Genomic DNA, 17662 nt, shown 5'->3' with positions numbered 1-17662 from the left:
TGGAAAGTCCAAATGATTATGTATGAACTGTATTCGGTCCCCTTTAAGAAGCTGAAAATACTTGTTAATCATTTGCCTCATATTAGGATAAATTACTGCTAGAATTTTAACAGAAGAAAGCTGATTTTTTTTTAGCATCTCTAAGGTAGTAAATGGCTCAAAGCCCAACTAGCACATGAAATCCAACATAATTTTGCCCTCAGATGCAATCCCTTTAAAAAACAGATATATCCCAAAGACCAAACTTCTGTTTTCATACATGTAGCAAACTACAGCTGAGAGGAATGAGGGTAGGGGATGGAAGCAAAGAAATAGAACCATTCATTTTTTTAAACACAATGAACCATTAATAATTTTTCTTAATGATAAAACAAAGGGGAAAAAATTGTCCTGGTGCCATACATCTACTGCTTGCCCCCTGTCTGATCTCCCAAGCAAAGGAGGGTTGGGCTGGGCCACTCCATGGCGAGTTTTCTCCAAGGAGTAGCTGAGGATGTGCTAGTGGTAATGATTCACTAGATGGTGCTATTCCATCTGAGTCACAGTGCGAAGGGGCACTGTGCTCTTTTTTATGATATGTAAAACGATTGTCCTCAGTTGGGATTTTTTGGACAAAATGTTTTTTTGTCATAAAATGCCAGTCTGTCAAAACCAAAGCTTTTTGGAGAGAGACTCACCTCAGAATAGGCAATAGGCCAGTGATTAAGGCACTTACCTGAGATTTAGGAAGCCCAGATGCAACTCCCTATTTTGAATAAGGCAGAACAAGCACGTGAACCTGGGTCTCCCACTTGCTAACTACTGCACCATTGGCTATTCTGGGGTGTGTGTCTGTCTCTCTTGTGGGTTTTTGAGAAAAAATTCAAAAGGTCTAGAGTAAGATGTGAAAGGAAAACAAATGTTGATATCTCAAGATTTTTCATGAGACAGATTTCTTGTTTTCTGGCCAGCCCTAGTCCTTAGCAGGTAAATTAAAGGTCCATGGCACTATTTGCTAGGAGATGGCATTAAGCACAATGTCCTAATCAAATTCCAAATCAGATAATTGTATTTTCTCTCTCTAAATTGCTCTTGTATTTTCAATTACATATAGTATTCTTCACCTCTAGCCTAAAACTGCTGTGTATTGCTGTAGTAAAGCATTAAACAATTGCTGTGTTACATCCCAGAGGTGGCAGAGCTACAGTATTGGATGAAGTGATCTCTACAGATTTAGTTTGTAAACACTACTTTGAGATCCCTTGGGATGGAAGCTGCTATAGTTTTTCACTAATAAAACATCCCTAGAAAGAGTACCCGCCGGGAACATCAGATATCCCCATGCTCACTTCTATCTCCCCACAGTTGGAAAAGGAGATATCTGCAGTAATTGTGCAGTAATCATTAGCAAATGGTTTCCAATGTATATTGTGAGCAAGCTAGTTGGCTAACTAAAATGCAATTTGGAAACAATCACTCTAGTTCTGGAGCCTAAAAATTCTACCATTTCTTCAGGTTATTTCCTGCTGAGCAGGGTGAATTATATGAAAAACAAATTAGGTCCTGTTAAAAAAAAGAAGACGACATTTTCTTCATGCAGGGCAAGTGAGATTACCAGGATCCCGGCCAGAATAGACTGGAATTACTTTGCGTTTCATAAAATTTCTTCTTATTGAAAATGGTTTAGAACATCAACTTCTGTAGACTGGCACAGGCCAACTGACTACAAGGGAGCGGTGCCAATTTAAACTAACTGTGGATCTAGTAATAATATCCTCGGTCTTCTGCCTTGCTGGGCACCAGAAGTGAGTGTGCTTATCTCACAGACACCGTAACATGCCTTTCCTTACATGCTGTATATATTCAGACCACAGGAATGGGAAATAACTTTATCAGCTCTTTAGAGTGATACTGTCATCACTGAATACATTTACATTAAATGTCTTTGAGTCACTTACACACAATACACCAATCTGACAGTTCAATCTGGATCTCAGCCATTTTATCTGCAAAATAGCAACAAAATTCCTCACAGCAAAATAAATGAATAAATAAATAAACCCCTCAGCACATAATCTGGAATTCCCCTCACCCTCCCATGGCTCATGCTAAATTAATTTACACATTTAATCTTCGTGGCAGAGGAGTTTTTGGTATGTAGACCAATTCTCTGTAAGGGTGAGGTGGGACTCATCAGGGTGGTATAGAAGGAGCATGGTTTGATTTTAGGGCTGCTGAATTAATGTTTGGGTCGGAGAGAGAGTCATTGTGAATAGCCTTATGTGTGTCTTATCTCTTGTTTAGAAGTTTCCCCTACTGGGAAATGGCAGCCTCTTTACTTGGTGATGATATTGTCAGGATAGGGGTGGGGGATAATTTGTGGGGGCTCATGATGTTAGGAGAGAGCCTGGGATGGTAGCGTTGGTTTTATGGGAGTGTGTGTATCGGGTGTATGCAGGGAGCGTATCACTGATTCTATGGATGAGCATTTTGGTTTAAATGGCACTGATAACCTGCAATGGAGAGTGGGCCAAATTCATCAATGTAGTTACACCATGTATGGATTTGGCACCAGTGCTTAACGTTATTTTATGTTACAAATAATAATAAAATTGTCAAGATTTTACATGCACTCATGCATCACTTGAAACACAGGCCACAATTCTGACACTCAGTCCAGTAGCATTTTCAATTGAATTCCATCCTACAGCAGTTTCCTAGGTAACCAATATACAGCCACAGAAACTAACTGCATAGAGCACACAGAAAGCAGGGGAGAGGACAGAGGGAGGAGAGAATGGGGTGTGATGGGGGAAGATGGTGCCTTCAGACAGTAATATGCTTTTCTTATTTTTGGTATACAGTGCCTCTCTCTATGATGGTGAACTCATTATAAATAAATGGATAGACACATTTGCATACATATGTCTAAAAACTATCTGAAACTATTATATCTTTAAGAAGCCAATTTTAAGCATTTTAGAGTAATGTTTGTTCAGCATTTTTACAAAGCAACGGGTTCAAAGACTGACCAGTTACTGGTACGGTGATAATAGATGTGTAATTCTTATGAGTATCTCAGGACATATGTTTAAATCCCATTTCTCTTGTCAAAAGCAGAGATTTGAATGCAGATCAAGTATCAGCCTCCTTCAAAGTTCAGCACATCTTTGATTTCAGCATGGTAATAAACATGATCATAACACTAAAACAGCCCAGAAGGGAAAGAACCTGCTAACCCCCATCAAAATAAACAAAACAAAAAACTCTTCCCAAGACTACGGCATGAAAAGAGGGATGAATGGGTTTCTGAGCACCTGGGAGTCAAGAGCTAAACAACAACGACCAAAAGAGGAGCAAAACAACTTATGTCACATTGTCAAGAACTAAATTCAAAGTAAACAGAAGAACAGAAGAACAGCCATACTGGGTCAGACCAAAGATCCATCTAGCCTAGTATCTTGTCTTCCGACAGTGGCCAATGCAAGATGCCTCAGAGGGAATGAACAGAACAGGTAATCATCAAGCGATCTATTCCCTGTCGCCCATTCCCAGCTTCTGGCAAACAGAGGTCACGGACATTATCCCTCTCCATTTTGGATAATAGCCATTGATGAATCTATCCTCCATGAACTTATCTAATTATTTTTTGAACCCTGTTATAGTCTTGGCCTTCACAACATCCTCTGGCAAGGAGTTCCACAGACTTTGTGTTTTGTGAAAAAATACTTATTTTTGTTTGTTTTAAACAAAAGGGGATTCATCATAGGGGTAGCTGAGGTGTAGCCTGCAGTTGGGGAAATCAAGTCAGGAAACTTGTCACAGGGAGGGAGACAAGGTTTTATAGCTGGGTGGGTGGGGGGAGAAAAGTTGAAGCAGTTGGTAGTGGGTGGCATGTGATGGAGGCTTTGTGCACCTGGGGATGAGAGTTAAGTAACAGGCTTGTAATATAGGAGTCAGCTCAGGGTACTTTTTACTGAAAATTTGCTACCGGACCCTTCAAGCTCTTACACTTACTTCTGACCTTTCAAATGCCAACCACTACAACCTCAGGGTCTTTTTCCTTGCAGAACCCTCCAGTAACAGCTCCTCTACCATAAAATTGCAGGTTTTGTTGCATCTGTGTTGGGTCCCACATCTCTACTGAAAAGTTGGGTAAGCTGGTATGCATTGGGATCTGGAAATTCTATAAAACCTTAGAGACACTAGATTACATAAGAGCCAATCCTTCCATTATATGCTCGAGTGCTTAGCAGTTAATAAATGCAGATGCCCCAATGGGGCACAGTCCAGGTAGGCCCCAAATTTAAGGTAGGAACAAAGTGCCTTAGATTGCAGATGAAACAACCATGTCCCTGTAATGGGTACTTCCATGGAGATTCCAGAAGTTGTAATTCTGATGGTAATATTATACATTGAAGGAAAGGGATAATGCCTAAAAAAATGAAAGCGAAAGGTGTCCTAGTTACAGAAACTAGGTAGATGGTTATCCTTTATCATGGCATTCCCTCTCCCCCATACAGTGACAGCATGGAATGTACCTTTGGTGAAGAAATACTTCAGAGCGCCCCACAACTTAAAATGCAGAACAATGTTGTTGGTGCAAAAAATATTTACTCAGACCAATAGGGGTCAGTGGGATTTCTGCATGGGGTTTATCCCAGTTCTAAAAGGTTTGGTCAAGGCTTACAGATGATATTCAGAATTAAAAGCTCTCTTGATTTGTAAGCAGTAGCAGATCATACAGGTCATTAAAGTGTCAGACCCAGGGGCCTTCTAAACCATTTTTTAAAAATTTTTGTTTCTTTCAAGTGGCAGTCTAGTTGGAGACTGTGAAGTCCAGGGACCAAGGGAGGCTGGCAGACTTGTCAAGCTTTTCCTGACAGCTGGTCAAAAGCAAAGGGGCTCAGTAAATACTTGCCTCATTGTGTCTGAGCAGTCAAAGCACCACAGTGTCAAATGGTTTGCTAGGCAATTTTTAGCTGACAAGTGAGGACTCAAATGGCACATAGGTTTAAAAACATGATTACAATTAAAAAAAAAAGAGAGAGAGAGAGAAATTACCTGAAAAGTTATATGTGGATTACTGGAAATACCACTTGGGCGTATACCCAGCCAAAATAGATGGTTGTTGATCATAGTGATTAGTGACAATACACTAAAGTTGTATGACACACTTCATAGACTATTGGGCACACAATGCATTACCTGCGATCAAATCCAATATCAATCAATTGATATAATAGACAACTAACTAATTATCTTTCCAATGCTTGATTTGTGAGAATTGCAACACAGAAACACACAGGTATAAACACCCAGTCAACCAGATCATTTTGGCACCACTCGTTACATATCTACATAGGATATAACAAGAGATCTTTATACAATTTTAGTTGAAAATGATTGCTTTGAATTTTCTAAACTTTTTTTTATCATCTCCTTTTAAAGCAATGTTGTAATAAGGTAATTGCTATAGTCTTCATAGTTTATAAAATCCATTTAGAAACCTGATTTTTTTGGAACATCTACCACTTTCTTTGCCACTGAGAAAACACTGAGTTACTATTGAAACTTCCCTGTTAACGTGTCTGAACAGCAGCATCGATGATGCTGATTCCCATCAGGGACAAGGATTTGATAGATATCACACACTGTCAGAAGAGAACAAATCACACGGGCGATTGTAGTGTGTTCTTTTTCACTTCCCTGTTAAAGACTGTTGAATATTTCTTTATAAAAGCAATATATTTAGAATATAGGGGATTTTATGTACCATGTTTTAAGCTAATTCATACACTAACTTGATAACAGCCTTTCATTTCTCCCCACATTATTTAAAGTCTTAGAACCACATAATGCAGAGTCAAATTCAGCTCTCGAATAGGTGGGTTCAAATCTCATTGACTTCAATGGGACTTACGCTTCAGGTCTAAATTTGGTGCACAGGATATAAGTTCTCTTGCACTGAGGGTGAAATTCATTATTGTGAATGAAATAATAATGCAATGGAAAGAGGCTCAGCATGTGATCCACGCTCTTTCTACATGGTTACCCTCCCTGCTGACTGAAAACTTGCAGAAGACCAAACACGCAGATCATAAACAGATGGGCTTCTATGGGCTCCATGTAATCTAGGTTTATCTGCTCCACTTTGGCACACACTGGCATTTGCATTAGTTTCTTCTCCATGCATGCATGTAGATGATAAAACTTTGTCCTTTTTCTGGGTTTATCACACCAAGTTCTTAGCAGATTTACCAAGGTGTCTGTATGTCCAGCAAGAACCATTCAGGTTGGATCATTCTCTCAATCCAACACTATCGCCTGCTTCTTCCCTGGATGGAAACTTTAAGAATTCTTGAAACCCTATTCTGGAGCAAGAGACAGAGAAACTTGCAAATTGTCATTGAATATTGAAAATAGTATTATTAATATGATTGATTTACCTCCAGAATGTGGTGGTGGTCCACACAGCAGTACCATTCCCTGACCCTGTCGGACTGACACTGTACTTCTTGTTCTTGTCTTGAAGTTTTCAAGGTCTGTTAGCAAGAAAGAGTGCATGAAATGGCATTAGTATTCTCTTCTGGAAGGACTGCATATGTTAGGGTTGTTTATTTTATTTTCTGAAGGAGATACAAAATGAACATCAGTTTGGAAAAGATACTTGTAGAAGTCTGCTCCTAAGAACAGGCTGTTGCCTAGTGTAGCAAAACATCGGAGGAAGCAAAAGGTTCAATAAATATTTGGGTGATTGTGGACTGGTACTGGTGGACATTCACCTAGGGCAAAGTAAACTCAGAGATAACACTGACAATGTATTATGCTTGTGCAGTTAATGCTATAACACACAATAGAAGAAATTATTGCCATAAATTGCCATTTATCCTCATTTATTTTATAATCCAGGTCTGTTTCCCCACAGGTTATGATTCTTTCCCTTGTGGATGAGTCTTGTTATCGACGTCCCATGCGACCACATGTGGATGCAAATCTGCAATTCGGAACATGGAAAGATTCCTCATAGTGAAACTCCCTGCTAACACTGACATTAATCCACCAATGTATGTTAGCTGCACAGTGCTTTATTGCACCTAATTCCTCACTTCATTTCTCTCCTGTCCTTTCCTGGAGGTATTAGACACTGTGAAAATGTGCCCCCCTCTCTCCCTGTCTTGCACAGTGAGCTTGAGAAAGTTACTCTTAATTGTTGAAGTTACAATTTGGGACCCAACTAGCAGCACCAAGTATTGATCAGCAGCATCAGCTGCCATGGGAATTCTGTGTAAAATCTCTAGTATATTGAGTCACCCCAATAGCCTTTTTATCTTATATAGTGGCTTGCTTTTAAATTTCCACTCTGTTTTTCCTTTCAATGCAGCTGAGCCATTGTTTGCTGACCTCAAAACTGCTGTTTGGCGCAGCAGAAAAACACAGAAAATACACAGGAGATAAGTGAACAACAGGAATGTCAATTATACTGTTAGAAAGTGGAAAAAATTACGCTTAATTTTTATCCCCTTTAGATCTTTTTGCTACGGAAGAGTTAACACAGGTCCATCGATAGTGCTCTTAGCTATTAAGAAGACTCCATTTTTCATTTTAACCACAGTGCTATTCAGGTATTAATCTCACATTAGTGTCTTAGATTCTGAACCTGCAAAACACTTATGCATGCACATACCTTTACTCTCAGGAATATGGTGACAAGATGTCCCGTTTTTAAAGGGACAATCCCGTTTTGGGGGACTTTTTCTTATATAGGCGCCTATTACCTCCCACCCCCTGGCCCGTTTTTTCACAGTTGCTATCTGGTAACCCTACTCAGGAGTAAAGCTACACAATGTGAAAACTGTTTGCAGGGTTGGGGCCAAGTTCCCTCTTACGCCTTGGGCTGAGTGTTCTGACCGATCATGAAAAGACTTTTTTGGGACAAGGCAGGGGTTTATTATTATTTGTATTATGGTAGCACCTAGGAGCCCAGCCATGTTTCTAATTGTCAGGGTGGGTAAGCACTGGAATAAATTGCCTAGGGAGGTTGTGGAATGACCCTCATTGGTGGTTTTTAAGAGCAGGTTAGAAGAAGACCTGCTAGGAATGGTCTAGATATTACATGGTCCTGCCATGAGTGCAGGGGACTGGACTAGATGACCTCTCGAGGTCCCTTCCAGTTCTATGATTCTATGATCCAGTATGCCATTGTACTAGGTGCTGTATGAATTCAGAACAAAAAGACAGCCTAAGTAAAAACAGTCATCAGAATGCAAATAACGGGCAACAATTAATTATAAGGTTTATACGCATTTTAGCACAGTTCTGCTGTGTCCTTATGCTATACATTTTACTATTTTTTAAATCACTGAATAATATTGCACAATATTCAGAGGGTGTATGGCTTGTGAAGGGTGATTAAGGAAACTTGTGCACTGCTGTGTGTTAGCATACAAGCCTGTTTGTTAGCCTGAGATAGAATATTGGGTTTGACTTTTAATACTCTTACATCCTTACTAATATGTGTGAAGAACAAAGGACAAAGATGTTGTGTGTTGCATTCCCACAACCAGATGGGGCTTTTAGTACAATGAGACAGATAAGGGATGGAGCTGAAAGTGTTACAGGGTACGGTGGGAGTGTAATATGAGCGCACACTTGACGACTCCCTCAACGCCTTATCTCAAAGCAAGGTCAGGCAACCAGTCGGGAGCAGTAAGGGGAGATTGGGTGGGGTGGGAGGTAAAACACTAAAAGATCAGAGAAATGCCTGCCCCCGACCAGAGCACAACCTCACTCCTTACCCCTCCCAGGGGGTACAAAAGGGGTGGGATGAAGACCCCCGACTCATGCCCTCCAGAACGGAAAATGACCATAAGTTATAAGGGGTATGACTAGGGGCGTGCATTGCAGGTATATTTGGACCTGCTAAGAAGGGGGAGTGGGAAGGGGAATGGTAATGGCACAATGGGAGAATGAGGGACTGGGAATAGGGCAATGAGGAACAGGGACACAGGCAAGGCTCTGCAGCATCAGAGCTGGAAACAGAACACTGGGAAGAGACAGCTGCATCAGTGTGTGTAGCTAGGGGTTAGACAAAGGGGTTCTATTGGTGTATAGAACTGTAGTTGGGGGAGGAGAGGGGAAAACTCTATCGGCTTAAAAAAATAAGCCTGACTGGTGTGAAGGGCTTCAAAATATGTTTGCTTGAACTAAACCCCCATAAACATCGCATTGCCTGCACTTCGGACTTCTGGTCTTCTGTTTTCTGTCTGTGTAACAAGAACCAGGGAAGGGGGTGAAGGAAAGCCCCCTAACACTGTGAATGTGTTGTGAAAATTATAATAGTCCAAATATCAACATGTCTCAGTTTCTTTTGGAGTTAGTAGACTGAGGCAATGATAAGTAAATTGAGGCCAGTCAGCTATTGGCTAAGCGTTTTACATGATCAGACCCTCAGGGAAGATCAAAGTAATACAGAGGTCTCAGAGCTATGATCCAAATTAAATAATGTGTCCTCATAATTTGGGCCCCAATTCTGCATTGGATCAACTAGTGTGGGCCATTGCAATAGGACTCCACAGTGAGACAGAGGTTTATACTGGCAACCCTGATTCAAGATTGGGAACATATGTAGCAAAAACAATGCAGAATACAAAACCATGCATAAATAGGGAAGAAAAATAGAGTCATATTCCTTGACTGGGAAGTTACTGAATGTTGAAAATCAAGCAACAGACAGTTGTGGGTGGAGAGAATTCCCTTCCATTCACACCCCATTACTGTGGTTGTAGCCTAGAGAAAAAAACAATGGTGATGTCTTTTCAAACAGGCAAAATATACCTTTAAAATTAATAATACACAAAAGGGAAAGTGAGGCTTTCAAAGGTCCGGTCCTGCATTCCTCATCCTCCCCAAAACTCCCACTGACTAGTTATGACTGTGCAAAGAATTATGATTGAACTTCATTCTTGTTGCGGATGGTAACATAAGAACTAATAGCCTGAAACCAAAGTAGGGAGAAAATAAATTAAATATTAGGATTTTTTTAAACTGTAGAACCTGTCTGACAATGGAATAATCTGCCAAGGAAGGTTGTCATACATTATAACAAAAGCACTAGTGATTTTCAAAACAGACTCAAGAGATTGTTGTACGGCAATTCTGCCCCAGGGGCTTGAACTGCAGGTTTAAACATGTGAGGTAGTCACTGATCATTGATTTCCACTAGGGCTACTCACGTGGGTATAGGCTGCAGGATCAGTTCCCCAGAGCAGGGGGACTGACTAGATCAGTGGTTCTCAATCAGTCGTACGCTTACCCCTGGGGGGGGCGTACACAGAGGTCTTCTAGGGATACATCAGCTCATCTAGCTATTTGCCCAGTTTTACAACAGGCTACATGGAAAGCACTAGCAAAGTCAGTACAAACTAAAATTTCACACAGACAATGACTTATTTATACTGCGCTATATACTATACACTGAAATGCAAGTACAATATTTATATTCCAATTGATTTATTTTATAGTTATATGGTAAAAATGAGAAAGAAGCAATTTTTCAGGAATAGCGTGCTGTGACCCTTTTGTATTTTTATGTCTGATTTTGTAAGCAAGTAGTTTTTAAGTGAGGTAAAACTTGGGGGGTACACAAGACAAATCAGACTCCTAAAAGGGGTACAGTAGTCTGGAAAGGTTGAGAGCCATTGGACTAGATGACTCAGGAGATCTTTTTCAGTCAGTTCAGCTGTGATTTTATTCATCCACACAGACATCTTTGCTCAGGTATAAGACTTCACCAACATCACTTCTCTTCAAGTCAACAAGTAAAGGTTTAACAGTGATGTCAGATTAATGAGATTAGTGAAAAAAGCAGGAAATGCAGGTAACTGTTTTTCACATCGCATTCACAAACAAAAAGATGGGATTCTAGAGAAATTAAAGTCAGTGTTGCCAAATGTGGCTATTTTATTCCAAATCATGCAATGTACGATTACTCTCCATTTCATGAGTGACATCATTCTATGATTATCTCATTTTTATTTTATTTTAAAGTAAGTTTCTAGCCTTTGTGGTTGTGGAGAAAAGTTTGAAAACATGAAGCAAAGGCACACCGGAGGCTCAGAAACCAGAAGGCAAATAAAAAGAACCCCTTTGAAAAAAATCTCATGATTTTTTAAGCCAATATCAGAAATTTTTTTTTGCCAGGCTTCAACATTTGAGGTTACCAATACTGTACAGCCAGGGGCTAGCTCTTCAACCCTTACTCATATCGATGAGCATTGAATCACTGAAATCGTCCTATTGGCCTCAGTGGGACTATTTGCATGAGTAATGGTCACCAACATGTGTAAGGGTTGCATAATCGGGCATTTAATAAGCAAAAACTGTGTGTGTGCATGTGTATACATACACATGCATTTAACAAATAATAGCGACACTACCACAACCACTGTTACTACCAATTAACATAATCATCTGGGAAATCCAAAGTTAAAACTGCACAAATGAAAGCATTTGGAGAAAAATTTAATGATTACTATTGATGATAAATAAAAATCCCAAGGAAAAGGTATCATGGTCCCACTCATCAAGGGAGATGTATGTACACCTCTACCCCGATATAACACGACCCAATATAACACAAATTCGGATATAAAGCAGAGCTCCGGGGGGCGGAGGGGGCTGCGCACTCCAGCAAATCAAAGCAAGTTCGATAGAATGTGGTTTAACCTCTGGCTCCCGAGGACAGCATTATATCGCGGTAGAGGTGTATTTAAAATGTGTCCATCTATCTAGTAAGAAAATTTTAAAAGTATTATAATCTCAAAGTCTTGAAGACATGTAGTAATAGACTTTTCAAGCAGTGACTCAGCTATTCAATTATTCCTCCACCATAGACTGAAGTATTTAATTTTGCATTATATAAAAAGGCACAGTACAGACTGTACATAATACAGTTTTCAGGCCCTGTGAATAATCCCATTGGCTGAAAAGGGAGAATTTCTTTTATATTCTGATTTACTGCTCTTGGGAATTTTGCTGGTAAGGATGGTTAAAAAAAATTCTTAGGTCATTTGTCATGACATCAGTAACTCTAGTTCTTTCAGCATGGGGAGAAAGTACACAACATAATGGTAAGTTTAAACCCAGAGCTGTTCTTCTAGCTTCTTTGTGGGTGTGAGAAAATCACCAGTTTGTTGGCAAAACAGCCAGTAATCTATTTATGACAAGAAAATGGTTATAACCGAGGGAAAAATGTTTCCACTTGAGTGAGCTGCAGAGAGATGACAGAATAATGGCTAGAGCTCATTTCCGGGTAAGTTTCAGGTTATGAATATAGACGATCATTCATCACTCATGCTCACATTGCAAATTACTGAATTTTGTAAATTAGGCAAATGCTCATGCATTACTCAGCCTTACACTGTAAATAAGGACCTGACTGTGAATCTGTTACTCACAGGAGTAGTCCAATTGGCTTCAGTGGTGAGGAACTTTTCACTAATGTGTGTCAGAAGGATTTTTGATCTAGTCCTAAGTGAACAAACATGAATAAAACTTAAAGGCTGATGCATCACAAAACATATTTCATTCCCTCATTTTGAAGTGCATAGTTTTGTTTTATTTACGCATCTCTATAGTGTACAAATGAATTTACTGTGCTACGTAGTATCTTGCTATTACATTTTTTGTGAGAAGGGAGGATAAATTATGGCTTTTTTGACTTATTTATAAAAATATATGGATTAGTGAAGTGCCGGTTAAAGAGGTTCTGCTGTACCCTTGGATGCTGTGCAAAGTGGAGACGTTGCCTAGAAACTTGTATTCAAATGGGTACAAAATGTTCCATTTCAGAATTAAATTCTGCACAATTGAACAATCAATACATGGAAGCAAGACCACTTGCCATACAAAAGTTAAATGCACCTGCTGAAAATTTCCCCAGAAGCAGCTTTATTGCATAAGTGGCACTCATACATTTTATTCCTTCGATTTATGCTATCCTCAATCATAGGCAACACACCTTTCTAGTGCCTCTCCACTCCTGCATGAAGAGTAGGTGGGAAACTGTTCTCTACTTTTTACCATAAAGATCAATGGGATGGTTTTGGAGAAGAAATGAAAATAAGCCTTTGCAACTTCCGATTACTGTGAATTACAGTGCAGCTATGTATATTTCCCTTTGTGACTATCACTCCTAACCGGTCATGTATTCTCTACAGTCTGGCTTGCCCAACAATTCTCAGATTCTAGATAACATAAGGAAGATTTTATTTTTCTTTTAGTTAATTAAAAAAATAATTACATAACTCTAAAAGAGCTCTTGCTACAGTATTCTGACTTTCTACAGTTTGTGCTTTGTAAGCAAGATGAGCCCTTCAAAGTCATGAGACTCAGAACATGAACTTTTTTTAGCCAATTTTTAATTAGTTAGAACTCGGAAAGTAATTAACAGATTTACTTGAAACTCCTTAGAAAATTCAAGCTTCACTCTGAGATTACGTGCTGAAAATTTGAGGCTGTGGTTTTCATACAAAAACCAAGAGTGAAGTCCTGCATCAAGTGCAAAACCAAACCCTTGCTTAACTATGGAGTCGCAACGGCTCTGCCACAATGCATAAGAACGTAAGAATGGCCATACTGGGTCAGACCAATGGTCCATTTAGCCCAGTATTGTGTCTTCCAACAGTAACCAGTGCCAGATACTTCACAGGGAATGAACAGAACTGAGCAATTTTCAGGGGATCCATCCCTTATCACCCAGTTCCAGCTTCTGGCAGTCAGAGGCTTAGGAATACCCAGAGCAGGGGGTTGTGTCCCTCACTCTCTTGGCTAATAGCCATTAATGGATCTATCCTCCATTAGCTTATCTAGTTCTTTTCTGAACTCTGCTATACTTTTGGCCTTTATAATCCCCTGGCAATGAGCTCCAGAGGTTTACAGGCCGGCTCTAGGCACCAGCAAAACAAGTTTACAGGTTTACAGGCCGGCTCTAGGCACCAGCAAAACAAGCTGGTGCTTGGGGCGGCACATTTTTAGGGGCGGCATGGCTGGCGCCAGAATGCCGCCCCTAAAAATGTGCCCCGGCTGCCCTAGCTCACCTCCGCTGCTGCTGCTCGCGTGCCATGGCGCGCGAAACAGCTGATTCACGTGCCGCTGCTCGCTCTCCCTCCCAGGCTCTCGTACCTGGGAGGGAGTGGGAGATCCCGAGCGGCCGCAGCGTGCAAAACAGCTGATTCGTGCGCCGCTGCTCACCCTCCCTCCCAGATCTGAGAGCGTGGGAGGGCGGGGGAGACTCCAAGTGGCCGAGGCACGCCGCTTCTCCCCCTCCCTCCTAGGCTTGAGAGCCTGGGGGGAAGAGGCAGGGCTGGGGATTTGGGGAAGGGGCGGAGCTGAGGCGGAGCCGGGGGTGGGGTAAGAAAACAATGGGGGGGGGCACAAAATTGTTTCTGCTTGGGGCGGCAAAAATCCTAGAGCCGGCCCTGTTTACAGTGCATTCTCTGAAGAAGAACTTACAGATGTTTGTTTTAAACCTGGTGTCTATTAATTTCATTGGGTGACCCTGGATTCTAATGTTATGTAAAGGGGGTAAATAACAGTTCCCTAATCACTTTCTCCATATCATTCATGATTTTATAGACCTCAATCAGATCCCCTTGTTGTCGTCTCTTTTCAGAGCTGAATAATCCCAGTCTTTTTAATCTTTTTTTCATATGGAAGCTGTTCCATACCCCTAATCATTTTTGTTGCCCTTCTCTCTACCATTTCCGATTCTAATATATCTTTTTTGAGATAGAGCAACCAGAACTGCATGCAGTATTCAAGGTGTGGGCATACCATAGGTTTATATAGTGGCATTATTACATTTTGTCTTATTATCTATCACTTTTCTAATGGCTCCTAATATTCTGTTAGGTGTTTTTAACCGCTACTGCACACTGAGTGGATGTTTTCAGAGAGCTATCCACAATGACTCCAAGATCTCTTTCTTGAATGGTAACAACCAATATAGACCCCATCATTTTGTATGTATAGTTGGGATTATCTTTTCCAGTGTGCATTACTTTGCACTTATCAACACTGAATTTCATCAGCCATTTTGTTGCTCAGTTTTGTGAGATCTCTTTGTAACTCTTTGCAATCTGTTTGGACATAGCTATCTTCAGTAATTTAGTAGCACCAGCAAATTTTGCCACCTCATTGTTTGCCCCCTTTTCTAGATCATTTATGAATAACAAAGGTCCCATGACAGATCTGTGCGGGAGCCTGCTATTAAACTCTTTCCATTATGAAAACTGACCATTTATTACTACCCTTTTCTATCTTTTAACCAGTTACTGATCCATGAGGGGGCCTTCCCTCTTATCCCATGACTGCTTACTTTGCTTAAGAGTGTTTGGTATGGGAACTTATCAAAGGCTTTCTGAAAGTTCACTTACTTGTTGATACCCTCAAAGAATGTTAAAAGATTGGTAAGGTATGATTTCCCTTTATAAAAACCATGTTGATTCTTCTCAAAATATCATGCTCATCTATGTGTATGATAATTCTATTCTTTACTATCATTTTAATCTATTTGCCTGTTGCTGAAGTTAGGTTTACCAGACAGTAATTTCCAGTTTCACCTCTGAAGCCTTTAAAAAAAATCGGTATTACATTAGTTATCCTTCAGTCATCTGGTACAGAGACTGATTTAAGCAATAAGTTACATACCTCAGTTAATAGTTCAGCAATTTTGGATTTTCTTCAGAAGTCTTGCGTGAGTACCTTCTGGTCCTGCTGACTTATTACTGGTTAATTTATCAGTTTGCTCCAAAAGCTCCTCTACTGACACCTCAATCTGGGACAGTCCCTCAGATCTGTCACCTAAAAAAATGACTCCGGTGTGGGAATCTCCCTCACATCCTTTGCAGTGACGATAGGTGCAAAAAAATCCTTTATGCAGATTTTTATAATCACTCCTATTATCATAGTATCTGAACATCTTGTTTCTTTTTCTTTAAAAGAACCACGGTATTTCTAGACACTAATGCTACAAGAAAATGAGCACCTCCTGCGAGCAGGAATTGAGGGCACTCTGAATTTCTAAACAAGTGCCTAACACTCTGTAAGGATTTCCCATATCTACCAGATACATTAACAATTGTAGAGGTTTTCATTTTTATTTTGGTGGCTGAGTTATATTTGTTTAATCCTAACCTGGACTCTATTCCTGTTTTGTTTCTCTCATTGGTCTCAGGGGCCACGAGTGAGTTTATCACTTAGTCTCCATCGACTGGTTGTTAATATGATTAATGACTTTCAATAAAAAAAAATCACAAGCTTGTTCTTAGATCTACACTGAGTGAGATGATAGTATACATATTGCATAGTCAGGCATTTTCTGAATTAGGAGCAAGTGGGGTGTACATTATCCACAGTAGTTTGCCATGCCAAAAAAGTGCAAAAATAACTCACTTTCCTCTCCTGTCTTGCTCCTTATGTTGCTCGTTCAGCCCCTGTTGCTCCACTCCTCAGTCTATTTCTCTCTCTCTTACATCCCACCACTCTTGCTGCCCATGTTCTGTTGTCCGGTTCCTGTCTGCACCTTTCTGTTGCTGACTCTCCCCATATGCTTCACTTAGGGTGACCAGACAGCAAGTGAAAAATCGGGACGGGGGTAGGGGATAATAGGAGCCTATGTAAGAAAAAGACCCCAAAATCGGGACTGTCCCTATAAAATCGGGACATCTGATCACCCTAGCTTCACTCTCCTATTGCCAAGATCCGCCTGTGCTTTGCCTTTCTGTCTGCCATTGACCCAAATTCACCATCGCTCATCCCTTCAACTTTTTCTTCTCCATCTTCTTTCTTCCCCATTGCTCCCAAACTTTAAACATATACCATTTCTTTTCTTTCCCCCAGTCACAGATCCTAGCAAGTGCCTCCTGCCAGCCATACACGAGACAGCTCTGAGGGGAAGCCAAGCCTCTGAACTTTGCATCCCCTGAGATGTGTTACATTTCTGAAACCCTTGGCTGGCCTCTCTGGCACATTTTCTGGGCATTGACTCCCAGTCTGCTACCCCTTCTTGGAAATGAGAGTCCTCAGCCCACCTGCTTGGGGCCTCCAGGACCAGCACTGACACCCAAGATACCCCAGCTCCCTAAGCACACCCCTTTCCCAGAACTCCAAAGGTGTGGAGTTTTTGGTGTACAGTTTAACTCTCTCACGGGCATGCAGAAGCGGTGAAGCAGTCCACACACACACACAGAGTACAGTCTAACACTATTATGCTCTTTTATACTTAATGATGCAAAGCACAGGAGACAACTGATCACACAAAACAATAAACATCTGAAACCACAAATATCCCTCATTTTCTACTTGATCCTTCTCTTGTGAGTCCTTGGGGAACCATCTGGGTGCAGGGAAGTAGTGTGTCCCGACCTCATGCAGCAGGGGCGGCTCCAGGCACCAAGCGCGTGCCTGGGGCAGCAAGCCGCGGGGGGAGGCCTACCGGTCACCGTGAAGGCAGCAGTCAGGCTGCCTTTGGCGGCATGCCTGTGGGAAGTCTGCCAGTCCCGCAGCTTCGGCAGCAATTTGGCGGTGGGTACGCCGAAGATGCAGGACCGGCAGACCTCCCGCAGGCACGCCACCGAAAGCGCCTGACTGCCGTGCCTGGGGCGGCAAAATACATAGAGCC

At 41.0% G+C, this 17662-nt stretch overlaps 1 protein-coding gene across 7 annotated transcripts in view; it reads right to left on the bottom strand.

Annotated features, from left to right (window-relative positions):
* Window positions 1-17662, bottom strand: part of LOC128840976 (contactin-4) — a 654212-nt gene that overhangs the window by 168913 nt on the left and 467637 nt on the right. For all 7 annotated transcript variants that reach the window (XM_054035596.1, XM_054035602.1, XM_054035603.1 and 4 more), the window contains one exon: window positions 6429-6524. In XM_054035596.1, the coding sequence (XP_053891571.1) occupies window positions 6429-6524 (96 nt within the window). The remainder of the gene's footprint in view (window positions 1-6428; window positions 6525-17662) is intronic.

Source organism: Malaclemys terrapin, chromosome 7 (assembly GCF_027887155.1).
Source record: "Malaclemys terrapin pileata isolate rMalTer1 chromosome 7, rMalTer1.hap1, whole genome shotgun sequence".
Classification (NCBI taxonomy): Eukaryota; Metazoa; Chordata; order Testudines; family Emydidae; genus Malaclemys; species Malaclemys terrapin.
Note: the sequence above shows the minus strand (reverse complement) of the source record. Positions and strands in the feature narration are given on the sequence as shown.